This window comes from Papilio polytes, unplaced genomic scaffold, assembly GCF_000836215.1.
Source record: "Papilio polytes unplaced genomic scaffold, Ppol_1.0 DF822067.1, whole genome shotgun sequence".
In the NCBI taxonomy this organism is placed as follows: domain Eukaryota; kingdom Metazoa; phylum Arthropoda; class Insecta; order Lepidoptera; family Papilionidae; genus Papilio; species Papilio polytes.
Genome location: NW_013527137.1, coordinates 3,874,965 through 3,893,420, shown reverse-complemented (window position 1 = coordinate 3,893,420; position 18,456 = coordinate 3,874,965). Strand labels below are relative to the sequence as shown.

The 18,456-nt window shown below is 32.9% G+C and overlaps 1 protein-coding gene across 2 annotated transcripts in view; it reads left to right on the top strand.

Annotated features, from left to right (window-relative positions):
* Positions 1-18,155, top strand: part of LOC106107480 — a 34,806-nt gene extending 16,651 nt beyond the window's left edge. For both annotated transcript variants that reach the window (XM_013288345.1, XM_013288346.1), the window contains 6 exons: positions 14,035-14,188; positions 14,917-15,102; positions 15,395-15,618; positions 15,830-16,046; positions 16,352-16,555; positions 16,885-18,155. In XM_013288345.1, coding sequence (XP_013143799.1) covers positions 14,035-14,188; positions 14,917-15,102; positions 15,395-15,618; positions 15,830-16,046; positions 16,352-16,555; positions 16,885-17,022 — 1,123 coding nt within the window. In that variant the 3' untranslated portion in view covers positions 17,023-18,155. The remainder of the gene's footprint in view (positions 1-14,034; positions 14,189-14,916; positions 15,103-15,394; positions 15,619-15,829; positions 16,047-16,351; positions 16,556-16,884) is intronic.
* The last annotated feature ends 301 nt before the right edge of the window (positions 18,156-18,456 follow it).

The following is an 18,456-nucleotide window of genomic DNA, read 5'->3' as shown; positions in this document are numbered from 1 at the left end:
ATGGGGACATAAACCAGAAAGTGTTAAGATTGAATGTGGATGGCTACAAAGGTAGAGGAAGACTGAAGAAAGTATTGATGGATTGTGTGAAAGAGGATATGCTTAAGAAAGGAGTAGACTCAGATATGACGGCTGATAGAGATGTATGGAAGAGCAGCACATACTGTGCCGACCCACCAAAGGGATAAGGGCAAGTGGATGATGATGATGATGTACATTCAGTAGACTTCTACGAAATATTTTGATTTATTCGGGTTTTACTAAGTTGTATCAAATATGACTATTGTCATCTTTCTTAAATTAACTAATTACTAAATAACCAAAACCAAATACAAGAAAGTTTATTGTAGATTAGTTGTTGCTCGCGACTTCGCCCGCGTGACATTAAAAAATAGTAAAAAAGCATAGCCCATGTTACTTAATGATAAAGTAGCTTTTTATGGTGAAAGAATTTATGGAACCGCTACAGTAGTTTTTGAGTTATTTCAATACATACAAAAATATAAAAATACAATCATTCCACTTTATAATAATAGTATGTTAAATATAGATGAAAGTTTTTATCAAGTAATAAAACTTTTAAAATGCAAAAATAATTAATAAATCTAGTTTATTTTTAAATTCTGGATCATTTTAAATTCTTTTGCTATTAAGAACTGAATCTGCACTTCGAGGGTTCAGTCAAGAGGCTCATGGCTTGAAGAGCACTCACCTCGGCACACCACTCCCCGTTTTCAAATCAAAAATACAAATCGCTGTTTACTTAATTCGATAACATAAACATAGTATATTTACATATGTTAACTAATTTCCAAATATCTTAGATAAATATTCTAGCTTCAATGACCTTATTCGGTGTTGCAGCAAGTATGTTATATGTATAGTACAGTCATTATGTAGTGATACGGAGAACTCAGCGAACAACGAGCTATTCGATGCGAATGTTACACCTCGTAACACTACAATATATAAAGTCAGTACGCACCTATAAATATCTATTTATTTTAACGCCTAAAAACTTGTAATAAGTAATGCCACTATCACAAATTTATTAGGAATTTTATCTTGCTACATTAGTGGGCCTCTTTCATCAATCAATTATCATGCTCTACACCTCGACTGCCATCGTTAAACCAATTAATTCACCGTCTGTAGCGCGTCTCTTTTCAATTTATCTAGCGTTCATAATGAAACATCAAATGTCTCTCAAGTAACATTGTTCACGCAGTGTTAGCAATTAAAGTTACAACAGTTTCCCCGCTTTAAAACTTTTGTAATTAAACACTTAATTGGGCAACAAGCAGTGAGTGTCATTGTTGTAGTCTCGTTTAATTTTACCTGACAGTTTTCAACTCTTTGTTGTTTACACGTATACTGAAAATCAAATAAGAATAAAAGTTACATCACTAATTATTTAACGGCTATTACTCACATCTATTGTTCTCCCATCGGTAGTCAATCTTCAAGGCTAGTGTTACTAGGGTTGTTTCGAGGTCGCGTCCTCGACGACCTCCGATGGGTCCAAAACTAGTCGGTGCCACTACTAGAAAAATAGACGTGAGTATTAGCCGTGAAATACCTAATAGTTATAATAATGTCTCACAAAAGTTTAAATAATTTAAAAGTTACATAATTTAATACAGGAAAAGCAGATTTTAAGATTGTATGAGCAAGGTTTTTTATTTAATAAAATACGGTTTGTTCTGTAACACAACTGTGTTTAGCTTTTAAATCCTTAACTGCTTTCGAATTTGTCAAGTGAAATACCTTCGCGCTTTCAAATACATTTGAGTTTGCTCTTTACGTAAACATAAATAAAATTGCGGTTAGAAATGTGAAAAGCGCCTGACGCAAAGACGCGGCTCTCTAGCGACGCCTTCAATTGAAAATCACTTTTGTAATCCCCGAAGAAATGTTGCTATTTTTAAAGAGTACTTCAATATTGAGTCTACTTTTGTGTAACATCAAATTTTATGTCCTTGTTATTCCCATTTATTCAAATGAATTTTAAATAGAGACATGCTTTATTTGCGTCGGTTGTAGCCTATTATGTGAGTACACAAGTTTGTTAGTTAAAAGTTTTTAATTATTCCAATACTAAAATCTGTCGGTTTTGGGATAACCGCGAAAACTTTAGCCTGAACAATGTTCGAGATATCCGATGTAAAGTTTCACGGTAAGTAAACGAAGCAAGGTAGAATTAATAGCCTAAAATATGCAAAATATGTTATTAAAATTGTTCTCAATATTCAAAATGCTGCATGTAAGTATTAGCTTTAGTGTAGTTAAGTTTGAAAGTAAATACATATAGAAATAAAGTTTTAACATTCCCGTTAGAAAATTATACGTTTAAAAATAAAACATTAATAAATCCATCGGAAGCTTCCGTCCAAGGCGTTGCATTGAGCTTTAGAATATGCACTTTGTAATCATAGCGGTTTCAAATGAAGTCTTTTAATATTTCATTCAAAAGAAATCTCCCCGGCATCCGCGAGATAAATTTTCTTTGTTTCCGAGATGGTAATATTCCACGGAATAGTTTTAAAAGATATTTTAAGAAGGAAATAGTTAAGTATTTGATCCTTAAACGGAAACGATTTGTGGTTTTTCAAAGATGAGTTTTTTATTAATATAAGTAACAAGACTTTATTTAGTTTATTCTCTTGGTTTACTAAATTATTTTTAATTTAGTAAAGTTTTAATGCAATATTAATAGATTGTTTTCTAATCACAATCCTGAGGGTAGTTTGAGTTTAAATTATACCTGTACGTAAATAACAGAGTTTCATAAGCGGTTTATGTTAATTCCATCAGTCAAAGTCAGTCACAGAGAGTGAGCAGTGTGCGTTTGCATTCCACGAACGCTCTGAGCACTAAATGGATTTTAGTTCACACTAAATTAAGCAATGTGATATCCTTTACGTCAAGTGCGCTCAAACGTGATAAATGTATTTCAATAGAATGTAGACGCTTTGCAATTAAGGAAATTACGTGGGTGAGAAGTAAAACTCTAATAAAGCAAAATTTGAATGAAACATAAGTTTTGGAATAATAACGTGTATGAAATTCCTTCCGTTTTCTAGAACGGAAAGAAGATACAGATAAATGTGTCTATTTACTCTGAACTAGTTCTCTTTGCATATTTGTTCTGATACGAAAAATCGCAATTCGGTCCTTTAGAACGAATTTCCCAAAGGACATCCCCTCTTTGCCCCATTAACTTTCCGATAAAACGCCTTTTCTGTTAGTTTTGTTGTACCACAATAATTTAGATAGAAGATAGAAGTGTTATTGTAGGGTAAAGTAACGTAAAATATTTTTACATTGTTCGTTCAAATGGTTTTCAATCAGTAAAAATGGTGACGTAAATACCCGACGACATATATCAATATTAGTTGTTTGTTTCTGACGATGCTTGTATAAATCGTTATTAAAAAAATTAGAAACTAGTTATATTAAGAAAATGGCCCTTAAATATTCCAGCAAATTGTAAGTTATACCAGCAGAGATATCTCACTGCGGCCTTTAATATTTTCTTGGAACATAATCTCGAGGGAGTCAAAGACGAGACAGGTAAGACGTTTAAAAAGAAAGAATTTTACGTGTTATTTCATTCAAATAGTAAACGAAAAGGCGTCAATTTAATGTACTTTTTAAGATGCTCTTATTCTAAGAGAGAATTTTATGTTTTTGCAGTAATATTACCGGAAGGACTTAGTTTTAAATTTTCCTGAGAAATACAAATTTTTAACGTGTGTTATTTGATAGTTAAATACATACATATCAGTGAGATTATTAAGAAGTTACTTATAATTGATAAATAGTGGCAGCATAGTTTTATCTTTGAAGAGGGGGCGTTAGGCCTACGTCGAGAGTCCTCTACGCAGCGAGGCTCTTAACAAACTCTTCCCTTGTGGCTTATTTCTTAGTCTTACGGGAGACATCTTTAATTTTTGAATTACGTATTAAACTAAAAACATATCTTCGATATTACTGGAAAACTATTTATAGGTAAAGTCATCTACAACATACAAAACTAAACTGTAATTGTACCCGACGATCATTCGATTGTTCAAAAAACATAAAAGAACGAGATACGAAGAGAAACATAATTATAAAGAAACAAAAATAAACATTACGATAAATTGTACAATTATTTCAATATACTTTGCAATTGTTCTTTACATATTTTATTACCTACAACGTGTATTACGTGGAATTAATCATTTGTTATTTCAAAGCAACACGTTACAAATGGCAAGCCGCAAAATTCACGCAATATTTGTACGAAATAATACCGCAAACCGAAATTTTAATTTAATATGTTACCAAGTTCTTTATGTGGAGAACATCGTACGTGTTGTTTTCGTAATATTTTTTTCAATAAAGATCGATGTCGGAAAATGTATATGCTATTCACTTTGTGGTGCGTGTTTTTCGCTGCTCATCCTTTGTTCTCGATGGAATGATCATTTTTATCAGATCATGTTTGTAACATCCTGTATCTTGATATAATTTTGGTACAAGGCTGTCATGTAACAGTATAAATGAAATACTATACAAGTCATTGTTAAAACGATAATAGATCAACTAATAATGGGCTTATAAAAACATATATTGCTGCTAAACTATATAGATGGCCATTTATATTATAAAATTAGAAGTTCGCGTGTGGATGAGTCCGCGTGAAATTATAAAAATTTTATTTCATTGTTTGCATTTGTCAAATTATCAATACCAAATGTCAAAATGACATGACATGACAATCCTTAGCAATCTTTCTTTCTTGATGTTGGCAGCAACTTATGGTCTCTTTCCCACATAAGGGTTTTAATCCAAAATATTTACCCCTAAGTTTAATGGCGTGAAAACATATAGCTTAAAGCATTACGTAAGTGTAGGGCTTTTTATTTAAAAAAAAATATTTAAAAATATACTGTAATTGCTGAGATCTTAGGCAACAAAGAAGTGTGTGTTTACGCTTTATTATAATAGTATAGATAAATATAAAATAACCTACTTTTTAAATATAATTCGTCATATAACTCTTCAAAGTCTGTCTACCCTAATAGGCTACAGGTCATACATAACTAACAGTTTATAATATGCCTAGACCGATTGATAAACAATGTTTACAATCGTTCGGTAACATACAGAAATATTCTGGAATTAAGCACGTACTGTTTTCGATACGTGCTCTCCCGATATCTAAAGCACCCGTTTTATACTTCGTCAACAGACGCACGGCAAAAACAAAAAGTAGCAAATAAAATAAAAATGAAGTATACAATAACTTTATATCGGCAACATAAATATCTGTTTTGTTTCAACGTAATAGGATACGTTTCCACTAAACTGGTTCCGAACGAACTGAAAATCGCTATTATGAAAGGATTTAAGTAGAACGAGACTATACGAAACAGCCATTTTTTTTATCGTAACTTGCTTTAAAGGTTGAACTTTATGTAGTTTACTTCATTAATTTGTATTTTTAGACGTAATAATAGTAAAACTGTATAATAGTATCATATGACTGAACCTCTTGACTGCTTGTTAAACATTTTTTAATCTGTAAAAAATTATTATCTAAAATTCAGTCATTAATTTATACCGTGTGGTAATGCTCCTAAAGAAAATGTTTATATACAAGTGTTATATACATTTGTATACAATTTAATGTACATATACAACGTTTGTGTAAGTTTCTACATACTGAGGAAGTTCTTGTATTTGTGGAACGTCGGCAACCGGATATTAAGTACAATAACGTGTTACATTAATGTTAAGAACGAGAAAATATTCCGCTCGCGGCAGAAGTGTGTATGAATTCTTTATGAATACTATATACACTATATTTTGTATTTTATTAAGCAAAACTTCACTTTTCACTATGAAATGAAGATTTTTTGTATATTTTACTAGCTGTTCTCGTGCAATTTTATCCGCATAAATTATGAAAAATTTTATTTCATAGTTTACATTTGTCAAATTATCAATTACAAATGTCAAAATGACATGACATGATGACAACCTTGCTTCCTTGATGTTGGCAGCAACTTATGATCTCTTTCCCACATTAGGGTTTTTATCCAAAATATTTACCCCTAAGTTTAATTATGTTAAAATATATAGCCTAAAGCGTGACGTAAGTGTAGGGCTTTTTATTAAAAAAATAATTATTTAAAAATATGCTGTAATTGCTGACATCTTAGGCAACAAAGAAGTGTGTGTTTACGCTTTATTATAATAGTATAGATAGAATAAAATGTAAATTTGATTCAGTTAATTAAATTAATTATTTTAATCAAATTAATAAAATTTATTAAGTTACGAATCCCAAGTTTCTGATCTTCTCTTAGTTTAAGGTGAATTTAACACATTTTAAACCAACAATATTGAAGAATGCTGACATATAACGTTCATATTGGCATATAATGTTCTCATTTAATATAGTTTTCAAATAAATCAATGTAATAAGGAAAGATGAGCAGCGATTTTCCATCAAATGAAATTTCATTGAACTGGAAAATTGCACCGTAATTAATTTAATGGATTGGATGTTACAATAACTATGTATAATTTTATATACGACATAAGTTAGCTATTCCGATAATATCGTTTAGTTTTAGTTAGGAGAATAATGCGCTAGCCGCAAACTTGACAATGTGCAATTAACTAGTTAGCAATTAGGGTTACATCCTAATTTGCAACAATAAAGCTAATAACGGAGTTATTAAATTAGCTCAGCGCATGTTTCGACAGTTTTAGTATAAACGTGATATATAAGTAGGTAACGTGTATGGAAATGGTATAACTAATTTTAAATATATTTTCGGAAAGTTAAACGATTTTAAAATTTTTTATTTTTTATTTTAACACCAGAGGGTTTGTATTAACTTATAATGAAACATTATACGTACAAAAAGTAATAAAAGACAAGCTTTTGGGTCGTGTCAGAAACTTATGTAAATATATTATGTCTCCCTTTGTACACGAGATTTTGGACGTTGGAAGTATTGTATACTGTTTGAAAGGAGAAGCCAGTGAAGTGTTAATTCAATCAGATTGTGAGAAATATAAATTTATCAATAATGTATGGTTTTTGTTACCTTTACAAAGATATTAAAATACATATAGAATGTATACATATACGTATATTTGTACTCGTATTTTATTTATTTATTTTATTTATTTATTAAGATAAACCAACAGGACAAAATTATAACACATACATTTTTACACAATACAATAAGTAACATGCAGATAATTTGTCCTAATTATAGGTTTACACGACATACATAGAAAAATAACAACAACAACAACAGTAACAACAGTAGACAGTATATGTTTTTATCTGTTTTTTTTTTTTTTTTTTCGTATTCTGTTAATACCTCAACAAGTCTTTTAACTAAATATTTGTGGTTGAAACTGCCAGATACATATTCTACGAAATGAGTTTTTACAATCAATATAATAATGTTACATGAATAAAAAACACAGTGTTATGTTACGCAATCTCTCAGTCATCGTGTGAATAATTTATACTGTAACTCAAGTACTCGAGATATAAAATGTAAAAATATTCACGTATTTATTGAGACAGTTCTCGAAAAGCACTGAAATATTGCATATTCCCTTGGCTAGTGAACCGTTAAAAAGTGGGGCGCATCACGGATTGTTTGCGAAACTTAATGAGAAGCTCAGAGCCGGCGCGGGCTAATTATGTTGCCTTATATTTTTATTTTTACCAACGCTACCTTTGCGTATAAACTTAACATACATGAGGCTTGAAATAGAGGCCAGGTATGTGTACTGCAACTTTTCAGATGAATCAATCATCTATCCTTGAGATAGTGGTACTCCTGAGCCTCGGAAGGGATATTGTGTACTTCCATACATCTTTATTTGTCGTCATATTGTGGTTTAAGATATTTATTTCTCTCAGAATATACAATTCGCTTAACGAGAAACATTTTTTTTTTTACATTTACAATTTACATCAGTAGTCTAGTTTATTATCATTTACATTAGGATTTTATTTTCTTTACAATTTTTTTTAATTTAATTTTTAATAACGACATTTTATTTTCGTCTCTGATAACTTTAGGTAAAGTATTATATAACTGTACTCCCGCAAATGTTATAGTGTTTTGACCATAGTTTGTTCTAGGTTTTGATAATTTCAATTTACATTTGCTTCTGGTTTGAATATTTGAATTCCTTCTTGCCTTACGCATATCCTCTTTCACACAATCCTTCCAGTATCCTCTAATCCTTCAGTATTTCTCTAACTTTGTTGCCATCCACAATCCATATTGTTACTTTCTTGTCATTATGATCATCTTCTCTTCATAGATATGTTTCATATAAACCAATGTTTTTTATAAAGCACACGTAAAGCTTCAATGTTCAAAGTGTCATACTGTGAAAATCGGCTCCAAGTGCAAATGAAAATGAAAATAGTTAAAGAATTACAGAAACTACTAAACATTAAATATGGTGAAATTTGTGGATAAAATCTTGCTAAATTTGAATTACTATTTTAGTAATTTTTACATTAATATTAAAAAATAATGCTAGAACTTGCCTATGTACGTTTATATGCAACATTGTTAAGATATTGTACTAAGTTATAAAGGAGCTATAAAAAGTGCCCTGAATAACTAGACAAACATTGTCCGTAGATTAAATTGTTTCTAGAGCAGTGCAAATAGTTGCAGGCATTGTTTGTAAACTGATCTAATGAGATTGCGGTACGGCAACTGTACGCTTAACTACGGTATCAAGTGTGTGCAGACCGCTTAGCATACTCCTTATAAATTCTTAACCAACAATGAATAATTAATAATACATCGCTGACAGTAAAATTTTCTATAGATTCTTGAATCATTGTCATTGCAGGCTTTATTATGGCGATTTATTTTAGTAACAGTATTAAATTATTATTAATATTCAATGCGGCAGCGCTTATAAAGTTTTGACAATCTGTAATCGAAAACTATATGATATCAAAAAGCAATAAGATGTGCTTACACTAAACTGGTTTCCAACGCTTTGAAATCGCCGTCGTGAAAAGGCTGAAGGCGGAAGACCTATACTGGTACGTGCCATTTAGTTTATCAAGATTTATATATATTTGCAGTTGCATATTTTTATTGTACTATTATTTTCAGTATGCATTCATTTCCGATACATTAATTGATATAACATATCTTCACTAAGCAACTGTTAACTACCCTTAAATATGTCTAATTGCGACAGTAAATTCCTGTGAAAATTAATGGAATGTTAATATTCAGAATAGAATTTTGGTGTTGCCATGTAATATTAAGGTATTGTTGGCATTTCCTAGACAATTTACTAAGTCAGCTTTAGCGGTTGTAATGTGCATATTACCTCGCTTTATTTGTTTCGTGCTGCGTTATTACTCACCACAGTCGAGCTCTAAATGTGCTGAGAAACCTTTGTACTAGCAAACATAAACGTGCATATTACACACTGTGAGTTTTATCAATTATCTTTTATAAGACTTTGTGTATTTACATTATTAGGTGTAATAAAAGATACTTAAAGGTAACGATAGGATAGGGATAAGTACACTCTCAAGTAAAAGGTTTAAGAGTCCTCGAAACTTTGTTTCATATACTCGTACTATCTCAATCACTTTATAACCAAAGTCATAAGAAAAAAATCATAGGTAATACAACCCATATCTACATGATACATACCCATATCTACATGATCTATTCAAAATGCCACTCTGATTTTGTTCTTGCTCTATTCTTTGTTATGTGTTTCTTTTCGCTAATAACAATCTTTATTGTAACAAACTTTAATTCTATCTCTATTGCTGTACAAACGTACTTCCGAAACAAGGTTTAGTCCCTGGACTCTAGTAAGTTTGTTGAGAGCGAAGTTACCAGTCGTAATCTTCTAATTTTGAAACTGTCCAGTGTGTGGTGTAACGAACGTTGTCGACCAGTTAGACTTACACTCGACAAGTAATTCAAACTTTATAGGTATTATTAATTTGATACTGAGAACATGTATCTGTAACATTTTTACTTCGAGATTAAGATGGACAAGGATGATCGAAGAAAGTACAGATGGATTGTGTGAAAGATAATAAGGTTATAACAGGCTGATAAATTGTAAAGAATAGTAGTACATAATGTGTCAATATTGATGATTATGATTACACTGTTGTATTAATAACATAGAGTAAACCATAGATACACAGCGTATTTTTAATAATACAACTTGTCAATGATTGTAATATTTACTGGCAATTTTTCCAGAAACATGTTTAGTAAATAAGCGATAGCTTAGTCGCTTGTCGATGTCATTCGACTTTCCATTTCCGGCGGCGTTTCGCGAGTCAGCGGGGACTATAAGAGGCTTCATATCCGCTCGTTATTGTGCACAAACCGTAAAATTGCTCAATATTCATGTAAGAAATTCATAGGGAAATTGTATAGCTGTTGATTTTGTCGAAATATTGTGTAGGATAGCGGAAATGGGATTAATATCCGTTAACTAGTCAATTCCATTTGAATCGGTTTTATGCTTGAATAATTGGAATGTTATTACGAAGTAGTAAATATGTCTTTATTTATATACGTAAGTTTTCTTTACAGTTTTTTGTTATACGAAAAAATAAAACAAATTTAAAATCATTACGTCATAGTTATTTGCTGTCGAATGTAAACTAAATGGAACATTTAAACGTGTTCGCATTTTTAAAGTTTTCAAACGAATATTTCAGTGCAATTTTTGTTACTTTTGATCAGCAATTCAGTGAAAAATTCAAACTAATTAAAAGCTTCGACTTGTTTCAAAGAACTGTTGATGTTCAAACATTTCAATAATTCAAAAATTGTTTTTGATAGTAATCATGAGCTTACATTATCGAATATTTTGCGAAACGTGATTTCTTATAAATGAATTATCAACATATATTTCCTTTTTGAGTGACGGCCAATTTTTCTGTAGTAATTACTTCATTGGACATGCGCTGTAATGCAATGGATTTTGTTATGGTATTTTAGTGGTAAAAATATACAATTATAAGTTTTAAAATGAACAAACTGGGATTCAACAGTCGTCGAATTTAGAAAGAAGCTGTGTTAAAAGGAAACAAATGGTAGCTGCGTACACAAAGAACGAAAATGATTCCAAAACAAAGACCAGTTCGAAACAAAGAACTTCTGAGAGTTTTAATTTGAAAAACCAGTCAAACGACTGTTTTCTTTGTAACGATTTTATAATAGATGTTTTGTGTATTTCTTTATGTTACTTTTAGGAAAAAATGTTACATCTATCCTCACAGAAAAAAAAAATAGTATCTGCTGCCCACCTAAAAAAAAGGAACCAAAGCACTGTGACTGGTAAACTGAATTTATTAGAATAACTGAATACACTGAGTATATTAAAATTTGTTTAATGGGCGGTTTCCGACTTAATTTTAACCATTCGTTAGTGTTATTGTTCGATAAATTCTTAAAATGACGTTACGAGCTACGTTTAACTCCTTAGAAGTTTAGGTTAACCAACACCAAGATAGCTAGGCAATGATAAAATAAATAGAAACTTTAGAAACCCAAATAAAATTGCATTAATTGTAAAATGGACAATGTCCCCGGCTGTTACGGAATTAATTATCACGGCTTCAATTTGATTAAAAGTTAATGTCATTCCGAGTAAAATAATAAATGCCGTCCTATTTATTTGCGATGAAGAGCTTAATTATAACTTCAATCTCGATTACATTGAAAAAATCATTTCGTATTGATTCTCGATGTTAATAACCTGGATTGAATTGCTAACAGATATGAAAGAAGTCAAGTTATAATTAAGTAAACGTAAAGTTTTACAGTGGTAGTGCCCGCTTTAACATCTTAGCACGAATGGGCCGGCACGCACCTGTAATACCACGACCACACAAAAGACAGGCGTGAAATGGAAGCAATTCCGTGTTTCGTCAGATGAGTGTGGTGCCGGAGGTCTAATTTAAGTCCCTTTCTCTTTACCACCCTTTTCTTTGAAGGAGAGGTTGGGAAGAGGAAGTGGATTTGACGGTGGAGGAGATGCATAGGAAGGGGAAATATTCTCTTTATGTGCGTCTCCTCCTCCGTCGTATAAGGGTAGGCAACGCATCTGCAATTGCGGATGTCTATGGGCAGCGGTCGCTTCGCCATTTTGGCGGTTTCAGGTGGCCGCTTGCTCGTTTGCCACCTTGTGTTATAAAAAAATATATATATAATTAAGTAAAGTAATAATTAAGTTGCCACTATGTAAAAAAAATATATAAACTTAGTGCAATATGTCTTGCCTTATAATACAATTTTTCTGGGTTATGCAAAACCATTTTATAACTTTTTTATGCTCTAAAACAAAGACAAAACATACGCGAAGTTGCTGGCAAGCCGGCTTCGTGGAAATTTAATCACGGTCTGGGAAAAAGCTTTTTTGGTTTATTTCTTTCGGGAAGGTAAATGGAAAAAATTATCGTCTTGTAAGGATTAGACGCAGATTATACAGATGTTTTCACATTTAATTTCTGGATTATGAGTTGTTTCAAAAACTTCATGTTGCGTTTTATGCTTTATTATGAACACTAGCTGTTCCCGTGCGGCTTCATCTGCATGAAATTATAACAACTATTTTATTGTTTACCTTTGTCAAATTCAAATGCTCAAATGAAAACCATTGTAACATTGCTTCCTTTTTGTTGGCAGCTTGTAGTTTAAGGTGCCTTTCCCACATCAAGGTGTTTTTACAATTTATTTACTGTTAAGTGTAATAGCGTGAAAATGTATGTCCTAAACCGTGACGTTTTTTTTATTTAAGAGAGAATGATTCAAAAATATGATGTGATTGCTGACGTAGCACAGGATCCACGAAGTGTGTGTTTACGGTTTATTAGATAAGTATAGAAGTATAGATATAGATTGAAGCTCACTTGCATTCTTTGGAAGATATTGAGGTAGGCATAGATCCTATAGTGGGCAAATAAAGTGATGATGATAATTAATGCTTGCTAATTATATTGATAATAATATATTAAAACTTTCTGGGTTTGAACGAGTAACCGATATTTTTTTAAAACTCATAGAAATCACGACTAGGTTAAATAAATGTTGTCTCAGTTCATCTGGTGATTAATTATGAGCGAAATTTTTTAGATATCCTTAACTCCAACATTAATAAATTCAAACTAATACATAAACTGTACTTAAGCTTTCGGTTTGAATAAAGCTCAATGGTATGTTTTAAAGTACAGTAGAGCTTTTGTAGTATCCAAATAAATAAAACTTTGCTTAAACGACCTGTTTTTTTATTGTACGACAGTGTTAGTCCGGCGTATTTGTGTTTAGTATTAAATGCTCGACAATTTTAGTTTTATTTCTCACGTTGTTTTAATACGAAAGAAATATTTATTGTAATAGCATTTTTTCATTTTAATATAAGAGTAAATATTTTTATACGGCATTTTATTGTCCTATTATACTCTGTTTTTTTATGTAAAACTGTTTGAATCGAAGTTTCCGTAAGGAACTTTTATTACTAAAATAAAATAAGCTGTTATCAACGTATCTCAAACGCCTATTTATTTTTGTAATATTACTTACGTTCGTTTATAAATTACTAAAAGGGCAAGCCTTTTTTAGATGTTCCATTACCTCACGTGAATGTGCACAAACTGTGTAATTGCCTTATAAGCGTGTAAGATTGATGTCTGTTACTACAAGCAAGAATATCTTGGAATTACTACGTAATTAATATAAAGTTTTACTTTTGCGTATAAGTTTATTTTCCCCTGATAAAGTACTTGTACAAAAAAAAAAAACAGAATTTTCAAAATCGGTGAATCAGGGCGGAGATATACCGTAACACACATAAAAATATATATACAGAATAATTGAGTACTTCCTTCTTTTGGGCAGTCGGTAAAAAAAAAAAACAAATCGTTTATCTTATGCTCTTAAAGTCATTTTTGATTGTTTTATATTAACAGTGTTAAAATTGTTTCAGGTTTAGATTCTACGTGTATTCAGCGTACGTGGAGCGACGAACTCTGGCAGCCGTGCGAGTGATAGCGGCGACGAGGACTCGCGGTGCCGACCCTGTTATCTGCCGCCTCTGGTTGCCGGACAATAGGACTCTCACACTCAAGGCTAGAGTGAAGGTACAAAGTTAAAATATTGTCCTTCTGTGGGTAATTCAAAGAATGGTAGCAAAATAACTTTATATTTGACTAGCTGTTGCTCGCAGCTTCGTCCGCGTGAAATTAAATAAAATTAGTAAAAACACAGTCTATATTACTCATTACATAGCTTAATGGTGCAAGAATTTTTGAAATCGGTCCAGTAGTTTTTGAATTCAATACCTACATACAAACATCCAAAAATCCAAATCTTTATAATATTACTAGAGATAGAGATTAGTATAGACTACATTTCTAAATCGTGAAAACATAAAAAATTGCAACATTTATTACTATCCTAACAGAAATCTAGAATACAATAATCTATTTACTCTATTAATATTCTCTTGTTATTGCTGTAGTTAAACATTCTTACAAAAAGTACATTTTTTTAAGAATGTTTTAAAAATTATTGAAACTAAAAATACTTTGTCGTCTCTAATGTTGCATTTAAATTTTATGGTTCTACATTCAAACAAAGGATGAACAAAGTTTAACGCAGTAGCGAGTTTGTTGAAGCCGCAAGGATTTTATAGCATCTTTCACACTGAACATTATACGAGTACAGTCAGTGGAAATTGTGTGAATTGACATACTTCTCTATTCTGATAATACTGTCTGTCGCACGTAACTCATACATACATAGTACATGTACGGTAGTATCGAAATTCAATAAGCAAGTAATTTATTCATACAAATTGTCATTCCAGCCAATTCGAGAGAACTGGAATTTGAAGTACAGTGCGACGTATGTGCTGTGCCTACTGCGGGAGACGGGAGTGAAGCCGCAGGAGACGGTGGGCGCCTCGCTGTCTGTACTGGCCAGCACGGCGCAGCATCGCCCGCCAACCAATCAACTCATTGTGCTCGACACTAATCCTAGGCAGGGCATCGAGGTAAATTCATATTTTAATGAGTATAAAAGCGTACGCACCACTATGACAAAACTATCGCAAAACTGTTTAGTCTCACTTTGATTCCTATGACCTTATTTGGAAGAGCGAATATTACTGGTTTTTAATTGTGTAATTAAACTGTTGAATGGGCTGCGAAACAACCGACAATTGCACAATTATGTGAGAGTCATAGGTGTGCGCCGGCTCCTAATGTAATGGAACATAAAGTGCTAAATAAATCTGTTACACATTTGTTATCAATTGTAATTCTTTTAAAATTTTCACTGATCAGGAAACCCTGCACGTGTGTGTGAAGCCGTTCCACTTTTCCTATGCGCGCGCCGACTGGCTGCTGGAGTGGTTCGAGCTGAACCGTCTGCTGGGCGTCAGCCACTTCTACATGTACAACGAGTCCCTGAGTGCGCCCGTCTCCTGCCTCATAGAGCACTACCGCAAGCAGGGTCTCGTCACTCTGCTGCCTTGGAAGCTTCCTATTGTATCCAAAGTTGAAATAAGGTAATTTGATGACACTAGCTTCGTGAAATCGGTTAATGTCTAGGAATTACTCTTAGTGTTCTTCTGTGGTTTCTTCAATTTTTATCAAATGTAAACATATTTTCTCCTTGGCAAGAGATAGAGTTAACATTTGAAACTGATTACCAACCTTAAGTAATCGTTGCCATCTTGCTTCTAAAATAAGCTAAAGCATGCATGTAAATATTTGCAGGACGGAGGGCCAGTTCGCGGCGTTCAACGACTGCCTGTACCGGTCGATGTCGGCTGCGGGCTGGCTGCTAGTCATCGATGTGGACGAGGCGGTGCTGCCACGGCGCGAGCGCACGCTGTCCGCGCTATTGACTGCGCTGCGAGCCGCGTACAACCCGCCTTCTAAGGCCCCATCCGCCTTCCTCTTTAGGAACGCGTTCTTCTACTTGGGTTGGGAGGTTTGTAAATCTATTTCAACAAATTGATAAATGTGATTGATATTCCAAGCTATTGACTTTCACACTTCAACACTATTACACATCAAATCCGACTAGTGACAGCATCCTATATTTCACGTCGGAAATTTGAATTATGTGGCTATAAATATTGAGCATCTACACTGTAAAGAGATGCGTACTTCGGTAGATTTTATCTTTGGTCTGTAAGTAAAGCTCTCAAAGATAAAATTACCGGATTCCCGCTTACCAAACATTGTGTGCAGTATGCAGCTTATTGTTCTGCAATATGAATGTGTTTCATACAGGACGACGCCGAAGCCCCGGCGCCTTTGTTGACGTCGCGCAAGACGCGCCGCTGGGCCGCGCCGCACGCGGTCAAGAACCGCAGCAAATACGCGCTGCGGCCGCGCGACGCCGTGGAGCTCGGCAACCACTTTGTGTGGGAGCTCGCGCCCGGCGCCAGCTCCGTCGGCGTGCCCACTGACCGCGCCCTGCTGCATCACTACCGGGTAACACAAATTCATTTATATTAATTCGAAGCCACAATTCTGATTTTCTAATGCTATTCAAATTTGTAAGCACTCATATGCAGGCAAGGTTGGATAAAAATTCATATTTATTGTCTCCGTATCATCGGGATACTTTGCCAACAAATTTCGCACAGTATCGACTAAACTAGGTTTATCTCCATCCAAACTTAATTTAATTAAATTAAATTTCTTATTATTAACTTCATAATAAAGATAATTTGGGACGATTTTAGAACCTTCCTTCTTTTTAGAGTAGGTTAAATACATATGTATACAGTGTGTACTAATAAAAATAATGAATGTTCCAGATGGCGTGTGAGTACGGCGGGCAGCAGTGCCTGACGGTGCCGTCGACGGTGGACCGCACGGCGCACCGCTGGGCAGACGACCTCCTCAAGCGGGTCAGTGCTGAAAAAGACGCATATTTAAGAACGTGCCCCGCCTGAACACTTCGCCGCTGCATCTCCCTCGTTGTACAAATTTACAAGTACATTTTAAAATGGTCTCATTATACCATAGATATTAAAATACGACCATGGAGGTTAAATATTATCACGTTAAATGTCACCACAGATATTCGATGGAAAGAGATTCGCACTGTTTTTTAAGCATCCGTTAATCATGTTGAGTTTTTTTACAAACTTTTTGACCATCAATCCTTTGCTGGTGATATGTGATCAGTTAGACTAACTAACTCTGTTTATTTTAGTAAAATGAAAATTTTATATCAATTTATTCATTAATTAACATTAACATAAAAAAGATTTAAGATCTTTCTTTGCATAGTGATTTGTGATTTTTTTATCCAAGCTCCATTTCGAGCTTCGCAATACTAATATACGATTCTTTGGTAATATGGATAATTTTTTGGTAATATCGTGACAATATTGAATCTCTGTGGTCCTAAGTAATTAAATCTGCATTAAAATTTATCTGTACAGTTTTGTTAAATACAATACAAAGTCCAATCCAAATATTACTAAATAAAACTATGCTCTTTACTACTTGTACAAAATAAATTAATTCAGTAACTTTCAACTATTTATCAATCTATCATATATAATTTATCAATCTGAATATTTTATTGTATCAAATAAAACGTTATTGTATGTGAAATAAACTTAAGTAAAATTTTAACATTTAGAAATTGTAAGATGGCATCAGTTTATTATGGCATAGAAGTTCTATTATTCAACACTTTTATAATCGCATTTTATCTATCTGTTAATTTAAAAACATCAAGATACCAAATATTGATATTTCTTTCATAAAACTGTATAAAAAAGAGATTTTAGAACGTTTTTAAGGTTCACTTCAGATATCGTTAAAAACATAACTAGTTGCCCTAATAATTCGAAGTTGTCTTGTAGTTATTATTGCATCATAATAAGAGGACCACTTAGTACCAGTGACATTTAAAAGCTACAATGTATTACCGCCATATTATAAACATTTACCCCAACTGACAAGAGTTATGTCTTTAGCGTTTATTAGCTAAGGCTGGGACACACTGTATTTGTAGAAAAAAAAATGTTATTGCTCTAAACAGTTAAATCGAGCTAAACTATCGCACAATTGTTGTGCAACTGTCGATTGTCTATTGTTTCACAGGTCATTCAACTGTTTAGTACAACTTAAAATCGAGTAGTGTGCGCACCATATAAGCTCACAGGGATCAAAGCAAGACTATACAGTTGTGCGATAGTTCAGTCAAAGGTGAGCGAGCACTCCTAATTTCTAGATAAAACTGTCTGAACTGAGCACCTGTAGCAGGCTTGACCTTCTGCAATATTATGTCAAGTAAGGTGTAAAATTCGTATTTTCAGAGGAATGTCATAAAGATATCAGTCCGGTACATTTTTATTGACCCGTTAGTTTTA